Below are 10,309 nucleotides of genomic sequence, written 5' to 3' on the forward strand. Positions count from 1 at the left end.
CTCCATGAATGAATTTAAGGTCAAGTGTGGAGAGCCTCCATGGAACCTGCTTCGTGAACACCTGTTTCTTGTTGGTTGCACCATGCTTCGTGAACAACACCTGATGGGGAATCAGGATGTCTTGTCACGCTCACAAGTTATGGCTGGTTTATCAGCTGCAGACACTTGAGGGCAAACAGGCAGGGAGAAGTATATAAGGGGGAAAGTCACCTGGCTGGTCGGTTCTCCCTCATGCATCCCTTTTTCCGCCTTACTCCACGTCCCTTTTCCTGATTTCTTCTCCAACGCATGAGAAAGTTCTTGAATAAATCGCAGCCAAAAAGGATCTCCGAGTTGCGTGTTTCTTCGCTGGACGAAGCGGCGCGCGACAGCTGGTGGCCCGTACGGGGAACCCGACCTCCAGTACCCCCCCCCCCGGTAGATTCAGAACTTGCTGCGATTTATTCAGGACTAAGGTTCACGAGAAATCGTGACGATCCGGTTCCTGTGGTAAGTCAGGACGAGAAGTCGCGACGATGAGGTTCCTGTGGTAAGTCAGGACTAAAGTTTACGAGAAGTCATGACGATCAAGTTCCTGTGGTGAGTCAGGACAATGGTATCCATGGATGTGTATGTTTCGTCTGTTGGTTGGATGTTTGTTTGTCTTTCCCTTTGTTTTTTCGTTTTTGTTTTCTGTGGCTGTATTGAGGAGCTGCGCCTCCCTTTCGCGTTTGGTAAGTTCATTAGAAGTTGGTTGGAGGATCAGAAGTGCGGTGAGGCCGTACAATTGGAACAAGTAGTGTTAGAAGTGACAAAGCAGGACAGAGGCAGCCGTCATGGCATTATAGCCTCTGAGCCAGAGGAGGGTTCGGACGTGGAAAGCGGGGCCTCTAGGGGAACCCCGCTGATGGAAGGACGCGCCCCAAAAAAGAAAGGAAGGCCCCGAGAACCATCCATGACCCGTCCATCTCTTTATCCCTCGATACCCATGATGCAATTAATAATAGAAGGAAAAAGGATCATGGGACTCCTTGACACTGGAGCAGACCGTAGCATAATAGCCACTAAGGATTGGCCTTCTGCCTGGCCCACACAGGCTTCTGCTCAGCAATTGCAGGGCCTGGGGTACCTCAGTACCCCAGAAGTAAGCGCACGTCACCTCACCTGGAAGGATGACGAGGGACACCAGGATAGCTTCCAGCCCTTTATACTTAATTTGCCCTTTTCCCTTTGGGGACGAGATGTTCTGGCTAAGATGGGAGTTAGGCTTTGCACTTCTTCGCGCCCTACTGCTGTTTCTGCTGACCAAAATTTATTATAGGGGCCGCTGTGGAAATCATCCCCCTAACATGGTTAACAGAGGACCCGGTGTGGGTTCCACAGTGGCCTTTGTCCTCTGAAAAATTAGATGCAGATGAAGCCTTAGTTAATCAACAATTGTCAGCTGGACACTTACGTCCTTCTGTATCCCCTTGGAATACTCCTATTTTCGTAGTTAGAAAGAAATCCGGTAAATGGCGTTTGTTGCATGATCTTCGAGCTGTTAATGCTCAAATGCGCGTGATGGGGCCTGTACAACGTGGCCTGCCTTTATTAGCCACTTTACCAAAAGATTGGCATGTAATTGCCATTGACATACAAGATTGCTTTTTCTCTATCCCGTTACATCCACAGGATATTCCCCGTTTTGCGTTTACATTACCCTCTAAGAACCAGGAGCAACCAGATAAGCGATATGAGTGGGTAGTCCTCCCACAAGGGATGACAAATAGTCCCACTCTTTGCCAGCTATACGTAGGTTCCATCATAGCTCCTTTGCGAAAGTGTTTCCCGAAAGTACAATGTGTGCATTATATGGATGATATCCTGCTGGCAGCAAAATCCGAAAACGCTCTTAATAATGCCCTACTCAAATTAACCTCGCTCTTACAAAGTGCCAATTTAATTATTGCCCCTGAAAAAATTCAGAAAGGAACAGTTGTCCAATATCTAGGCGCTAAGATAACCCCCAAAGCAGTACATCCCCAAAAAATTACGCTTCGGCTTGACCACTTACACACGCTTAATGATTTCCAACGTTTGTTGGGAGACATTAATTGGATAAGGGGATACCTTAAATTACCTAACTATGACTTAAAACCTTTATTCAATATGCTTCAAGGTGATCCTTCTCTTTCTTCCCCACGGACTATCACACCCGAAGCTAGAGAAGCCCTTTGCAAAATTGAGCAAGCTCTTACTGCTGCTGGCAATACACGCGTGCAGCCTGAGTTTCCTATTTTACTTTGTGTGCTTCCAACATATGGGCAACCTACTGCAGTCCTATGGCAGGAGGGACCCCTTCTGTGGATTCATCCTAGGGTCTCTCCGGCAAAAGCCGTGGAATTATACCCTGCAGCTGTAGCCCGTTTGGCTATGATTGGTATTCAGGACTGCTTGCAATACTTTGGAAAACTTCCAGATACTCTTATTACCCCCTATAATTCCACTCAAATAGTTTCTTTGTGTAACTTACATGATGATTGGGCGATTCTCCGATTTTCTTTTCCCAATGTTATTGATAATCATTATCCCAAACATCCACTAATGACCTTCTTTAAAACCCATCCGGTAATTTTCCCCAAAGTCACCTCTTATGTACCCCTTCGGGATGTTCCAAACATTTATACTGATGGTTCAAGTACAGGCTGGGGGGCTTATATGATAGAGGGTCAAGATCCTATTCGTATGCAATTTCCAACTACGTCTCCTCAAGTTGTGGAACTCCGCATTGTCTTGACAGTGTTTGAGCATTGCCCCTTTGCTTTCAATTTGATCTCTGATTCGCGATACGTTGTAAATGCTCTCTGCTCACTTGAGGTGGCAGGACCAATAAAGGCCTCCAGCTCGATAGCCTCCTTGTTATCTGCTTTACAGCAAATTCTTTGGACCCGTGAAAAACCATTTTTTGTCACACATATCCGCTCTCATACAGGCCTTCCGGGTCCCTTAGCAGAAGGCAATGCTTATGTTGATGCACTCACTAGACCATCTTGTTTTGTTATTCAGTCTCCTTTACAATTAGCAAAAAATTTTCATGACCGTTTCCATGTTTCTTCTCGGACCCTTCAACATAGATTTCAAATCCCTCGAGCCGAAGCTCGGGCAATTGTTTTACATTGTCCACACTGTGTCCCTTTTCTTCCTGCCCCCTCCATGGGCATAAACCCTCGTGGTCTTGTGCCTTTACGCATTTGGCAAATGGATGTTACACATTTCTCGGAATTTGGCAGGCTCAAATATCTCCATGTATCTGTGGACACGTGCTCCGGTATCATTCATGCCACTCCCCTTCCTGGAGAGCGGTCCACAAATGTTATCTCTCATTGCCTTGTAGCATGGGCAGCCTGGGGCATCCCAGCCCAACTGAAAACAGATAATGGTCCGGCATACACCTCTGCTAAATTCACCGCATTTTGTGCCCAGATGGGAGTCTCTTTATCTCATGGCCTCCCATATAACCCACAAGGACAGGGCATCGTTGAGCGTGCTCATTCCACCCTTAAAGCATGCCTAATAAAACAAAAAGGGGGAGTTGGCCTGGGACGGCCCCCTCGAGAAAGAATCTCTATTGCACTTTTTACTCTAAATTTTTTGATCATTGATGATAAGGGCACCTCCTCTGCAGACAGGCATTCTTCAAAGATTCCTGTGTGCCAAGGATATGTTAAATGGAAAGATATCCTTTCTGGTGAATGGCACGGCCCGGACCCCGTGTTAACCTGGGCCAGAGGTTCTGTTTGTGTTTTTCCACAGGACAGGGCAGAACCAGTGTGGATTCCTGAACGTCTGACACGAAAGACCGCACCTCCAGTAGACCAAGAGGTGAAAACTGGTGCTCCTGTTCAGCCTGGTTCCTGTGATGATACGAGCTGAAGAAGCAGCTTTTTGGGCCATTGCTACAACTTGGCCTGCTCTAATCCCTTCCGTTCCCACCTTAATAAGACCTGAGTAGAAGTCCCCTCTATTTTATCAAAGAGTGGGTGGAGGCGGGAGTAGTACTATCCTTATTGCTTCTCACTGCTTTGGTTTTTGCCTGGTGTCTATATAATATGCAGCAAGTACAACTATTTACAAGAGCGTGATATTTGCAGGTATCCCGGCCCTGGAGGCACAGCAATCCCCCAAGCTTTGGCTTGCAACTTTGAATCAATAATCTCGCTGAGAACAATCAAGTCTAGTTGGATGTAGCAAAGGTATTGTGCAGCTGAGAACCCTTAACTGCAGGGGACCTCCTGTAGTTCAGGAGTTTGAAAGGGTGCATTATACCCACCTGACCCTTGGACCAACCTAAGACAGGGACCTACAAGCGAGAGGGCTCCCAATGACGGGTAAGGCCAAGGGGGCCGAGGTCGCTACGCAGACTTGCTGTTCTAAAACAAAAAAGGGGGAACTGTGGAGAGCCTCCATGGAACCTGCTTCGTGAACACCTGTTTCTTGTTGGTTGCACCATGCTTCGTGAACAACACCTGATGGGGAATCAGGATGTCTTGTCACGCTCACAAGTTATGGCTGGTTTATCAGCTGCAGACACTTGAGGGCAAACAGGCAGGGAGAAGTATATAAGGGGGAAAGTCACCTGGCTGGTCGGTTCTCCCTCATGCATCCCTTTTTCAGCCTTACTCCACGTCCCTTTTCCTGATTTCTTCTCCAACGCATGAGAAAGTTCTTGAATAAATCGCAGCCAAAAAGGATCTCCGAGTTGCGTGTTTCTTCGCTGGACGAAGCGGCGCGCGACAGTCAAGACATAAAAATTGATGTCATTGTCAAATTCTGACATCAATGCAGACTAATTTTAAAATACAGCTTAGAATTAAACTAGAGACACAGAAATAAATCTACCAAAAATTGATGTACACTATGTTACACTGAAAGTATATATTATCGATCACAAAAATATGTTTTCTTTGTTTTGCGTTCATTCTTTTGCTGTGCTTTAATGCCAAAAATTTTAAACAAGACTTTATGCTGAGAGTACAGCATGTGCTTTCAGGAAAGACGAACTAGTCCCTGAAGCTCCATTTGCTCTCAATGGAACAAACATCTCCGAATGCAGCAGCGATGTGTACCTGGGTCGAGAAATCAACACGAGGAACGACTTGGCGCCAGAGCTGCGCAAGAGGAAGAGAGCAGCGTGGAACGCCTTCAAGAGCGTCAAAGAAGTGGTTAAGAGGACAAAGAATCTCCGACTCTGGGCACATCTTTTCGATCCCACCATTCTTTCTGCACTAACATACGCCTCAGAGACCTGGGCCCTATGAAAACAGGATGAGAACGCTATTCCGGTATCCCAAAGAGGAATCAAAAGGGCTATGCTAGGAATATCACATCTCACTCAAGTGAGAGAAGGCATCTGGAGTTCTGACCTCCGTCGACGGTCAAGAGTCAGGAACGCTGTCTCATTTGACCAGGCATCAAAAATTAGATTGGCCAGTCATGTAATGTGATTCAAAGATGACCGCCAGTCATGTAATGTGATTCAAAGATGACCGCCAGTCATGTAATGTGATTCAAAGACGACCACTGGACTAGAGCTGTTACCAACTGGATTCCATGGGACGTCAGAAGACCTCTTAGCCGCCCACCAACTAGATGGTCAGATTTCTTCGTCAAATCCCTGAATGAACGATTAGAGGCTCTTCCTGTTTCTGGAGCAAGCAGATATCATTGGGCAGCACTAGCACTCGACAGGGACAAATGGTGACATTACTGGCGCCTGCTCGAGCAAATCAAAGATCAACGGGACGACAAGTGATACAAGTGACACAAGTGACTCTTTTAATGAAATTTTTTATTTATATATTACTTAGTTTTTTCTTTCATTCATTTTGCCAGTTTAAAAACTGGTATCTTGGAGCTGAGGTGATAGCACAGTGGATAGGGCATTTGCCTTGCACGCAGCCAACCCGGGTTCAGTTCCCAGCATCCCATATGGTCTCCTGAGCACCGCCAGGGGTAATCCCTGAGTGCAGAGCCAGGAGTAACCCCTGTGCATTGCCGGTTGTGACACAAAAAGCAAAACAAAAAAAAACTGGTATCTCTTGGGTGGCATCACCTTCAACACCTTCAAACTGTACTACAAAGCAGTAGTAATTAGAACAGCATGGTATTGGGCTAGAAACAGAACCACAGAACAATGGAACAGAGTTGAATATTCTGTCACAGACCCCCAAAAATATGACCACTTAATTTTTGACAAAGGAGAAAAAAAATTGAAGTGGAACAAGGAAAGCCTCATAAACAAGTGGTGCTGGGAAACGTGGATAGCTACTGCAAAAAAATGAACTCCTTTCTCTGTCTAGTGCCAGGCACAAAAGTCAGATCAAAGTGGATTGAAGACCTCATTATCAGACGTGAATCCATAAGGTACAGAGAGGAAAATGTAGGCAGAACCCTTCATGACATTGAAGTTAAAAACATCTTTAAGGATGAAATACCAAGCAAGTGGAAGCAAACATAAAAAATGAGACTACATCAAACTAAGAAGCTTCTGCACTTCAAAAGAAATAATGACCAAAATACCAAAAGTAGAGACAGCCCACAGAATGGGAAAGAATATTTATCCAATACCCATCTGATAAGGGATTAATATCCACAATATACGAGACACTAGTAGAATATATAAGAAAAACACCTCCAACCCCATCAAAATATGGGGAGAGGAAATGAACAGAAGCTTCCTCAAAAGAAAAGAAATACAAATGGTCCAATGGAGCGTGAAAAAATGCTCCACATCACTACTCTTCAGGGAGCTGCAAATCAAAACAAAAATAAGATATCAACTCACACCACAGAGACTGGCACACATTAAAAAGAATAAAAGCAACAAGTGCTGAAGTGGATGTGGGGGGAAAGGGACACTCTTTCACTGTTGGTGGGAATGCTGACTGGTCCAGCCTTTTTGGAAAACAATATGGACAGTCCTTCAAAAACTAGAAATTGAACTTCCATATGACCCTACAATACCACTTCTGGGAATATATCCTGAGGCTGCAAAATAAAAAAGCACAATAGAAAGGACATCTGTACCTATATGTTCATTGCAGCACTGTTCACAATAGCCAAAATCTGGAAACAACCCAAGTGTCTGAGAACAGATGATTGGTTAAAGAAACTTTGGTACATCTACACAATGGAATACTATGCAGCTGTTAGGAGAGATGAAGTCATGAAATTTTCCTATAAGTGAATAGACATGGAGAGTATCATGCTATGTGAAATGAGTCAGAAAGAGAGGGACATATATAGAAGGACTGCACTCATTTGTGGAGTATAACATAACATAACACAAGATTGACACCCAAGCACAGTAAATACAAGGGTCAGGAAGATTGCTCCATAGTTGGAAGCCTGCTTCATGAGTGGGTGGGGAGAGGACAGCTGGAATAGAGAAGGGATCACTAAGAAAATGATGCTTGGAAGAATCAGTTGGGATGGGAGATGAATGCCGAAAGTAGATAAAGTGCCAAACATGATAACCTCTCAGTATCTGCATTGCAAATAATAATGCCCAAAAGTAGAGAGACAATATAGGAGATATTGTCTGCCATGAAGGCAGTGGGAGGGTAGAAAGGTGGTGGTATCCGGGGGATATTAATGATGGGGAATCTGCCCTGGTGGAGGGGTGGGTGTTTGATCATTGTGTGATTATAACTCAGACACGAAAGCTTGTAACTATATCTCATGGAGAATCAATAATTTTTTTTAAAAAACTGGTATCTCTGAGAATCTCACTGATTATTCCTTAAAACACCCCTTCCTCATTACATCTGAAATGGAAAAATAAGGGAGATAATAAGGCTTTACAAAGGTGGCATTAATGTATTTGAACTGAAGCCCAAAGAAGTTGAGATATATTAATGGAGCTCGAAAAACCAATGAATGGTGATTGTCAGGGGGTTTTAATCAGTTTGTAAACATCATGTAATATCTGAGAGTAGAGCAAAATATACTGAAAATAAACAAGTCTCATATGCACATTTTTACATCACCTTGACATCTAAATCATGAGTCACTAAAGTGACTGGTTTAAATTAACAAAATCTCATTTATATTACTCTCAAAATTCAGTGAAGGAATCTTAATCTGCGGGGTTTACAAGTTCAGTTTAGATACTTTTGACATTTTATTACCCAACAGTATATAAACACAACGTTCCCCTTCAAATGTCCAATGTAATCATATTTTATTTACTGAAATTTCCTGATAGGTTATGACAAGATTGTCCATAGAATTTGAAATTCTCTCCTAACAGAGAATACATAAATGTCATCAACACAAATATGCTTAATTCCTCTTCAAAAACTTTCTAATAGCTGACTTAAAGGCTTTATTTCTCATGCTGTAGATCATTGGATTGAATGTTGGTGGGATTACTGTATACATAATAGTGAGCAGAATGTCTGACACAGTTGGAGAATTCGAATGAGATTTTAAGTACTCAAAGGCACCTGTAAAAAGAAATAATAAAACAACAGCGAGGTGGGGAAGGCAGGTGGAAAAGGCCTTAGCTCTGCCCTCCGCAGATGGCATCCTCAGCACAGAAGAAAATATCCGCATGTAGGAGAATCCAATAAAGATAAGACAAATAAATGAAACGAAAGACAGGAAGGCAGAGACACCAAGCTCATTGATATAGTCATTAGAGCAGGAGAGTTTCAGGATCTGGGGAACATCACAGAAGAACTGGTGAATGATGCGGGGGCCACAGAAGCGGATGGAGAAAGTAGCTGCCGTATTCATGGCTGCAGAGATGGCCCCACTGACCCAGACGCCGGCGAGCCCATGGACACAGGTTCTGACGTCCATGATGACGTCATAGCGCAGGGGCAGACAGATGGCCACGTAGCGGTCATAGGACATCAACGTGAGCATGGCCATCTCGGCATCCGCACAGAGGATGAAAACAAAGCACTGAAAAATGCATTCTAAGAAGGAAATGTCTCCTCTATGCAAGAAAGAGTTGTAAATGAATCTCGGCACAGTCACAGAAATGTAGCAGAGATCCAGAAAGGAGAGATGCTTCAGGAAGAAATACATGGGGGACTGGAGACTGTCATCCAGGGACGTGGTGGTGATGATGAGCATGTTGCCAGCTAACGCCAACAAATAGAGAACGAGGAATAGAGAAGCATAGAAGATTTCTAGCTCAGGCTTGGCAGAAAACCCAGTGAGGAGAAACCCACCTGTCGTGAAATTAGCCATAGTCTTCATTAACTTCTTACGGATATTGATTGCAAATCACAGGCCCTGCATGGATGCAGTACTGCCCAAATTCTCTAGAGTTGTAAGACAATGGTAAATTAAACAAACTGATAAATTAAATACTAACTTTAAGTATTTTTTATCATAAATTGAAAATGTTAAGTATGTGATTGTGTGTAACAAATAATCATTATGTGAAAGTAACACTGTATTAACCATAATCATCAATTAACCAAAATCCTTAAAAATGACTAAAGAAAAGCTTTGAAATCTATTCTGAAAATAATATTACCTGTCCAATTAAGTTTTTCTTGCATATATTTAATATAATTTATAATAATGTAGACTGTAGCGATAGCACAGTGTGTAGGGCGTTTGCCTTGCATGCGGCTGACCTGGGTTTAATTCCTCCATCCCTCTCGGAGAGCTCGTCAAGCAACCATGAGTATCCTGCCTGCACAGCAGAGCCTGGCAAGCTCCCAGGGCATATTCCATATGACAAATATAGTAACAAGTCTCACAATGGAGATGTTATTGGTGCCTGTGGAGTAAATCAATGAACAATGCGATGACAATGCTACAATGCTTTAATAGTTTAGGATAACATTGGTATTTCCTTTCTTTCTCCCTTGCAACAGAAAATTTAGGTTTACCGAGTAATACCCATCACAACGCTCCTGAGGCATGCCATTCCTCTGTTTATGGGAATATAGCTCTAAACATTTTTAAGATAACATTGGTATGTCTTGTCTCCCTTACCACAGGGAGCTTAGGGTTATCGCAGTGCTCCTTAGGAACTTCCATTCCTCTTTGTTTATCTCTAATTTCCTTTTCTGTGTTTTGCTTCCCCAACCGATCTATCACCTTTTCCCCCTAATTGGACTCTGTTAACTTGTAAGGTCAAATACTGCATTTCTCTCCTTATGTCCTCTGCATAGTTACTTGAGAGCAAAGATCTTTTGTATAGACCTAGGAAGACAGTTAATGCTATGCATTTTTAACTTGTGAGTTAGTTGACTCCAAATAATATTCACTCCTGGGCATCTGTTTTCTCAATTAAGCCTCAGTTGCCCTTAGTTCCTAGCAC

The 10,309-nt window shown here is 43.5% G+C and overlaps 1 protein-coding gene across 1 annotated transcript; it reads right to left on the reverse strand.

The window, feature by feature from the left end:
• Positions 1-8,304: 8,304 nt before the first annotated feature.
• Positions 8,305-8,898, reverse strand: LOC129402411 (olfactory receptor 14J1-like). The gene has a single exon (XM_055128923.1). It carries the CDS (start codon positions 8,896-8,898, stop codon positions 8,305-8,307), a length of 594 nt encoding a protein of 197 aa, XP_054984898.1.
• Positions 8,899-10,309: the final 1,411 nt, after the last annotated feature.

Source organism: Sorex araneus, chromosome 2 (assembly GCF_027595985.1).
Source record: "Sorex araneus isolate mSorAra2 chromosome 2, mSorAra2.pri, whole genome shotgun sequence".
Lineage (NCBI taxonomy): Eukaryota > Metazoa > Chordata > Mammalia > Eulipotyphla > Soricidae > Sorex > Sorex araneus.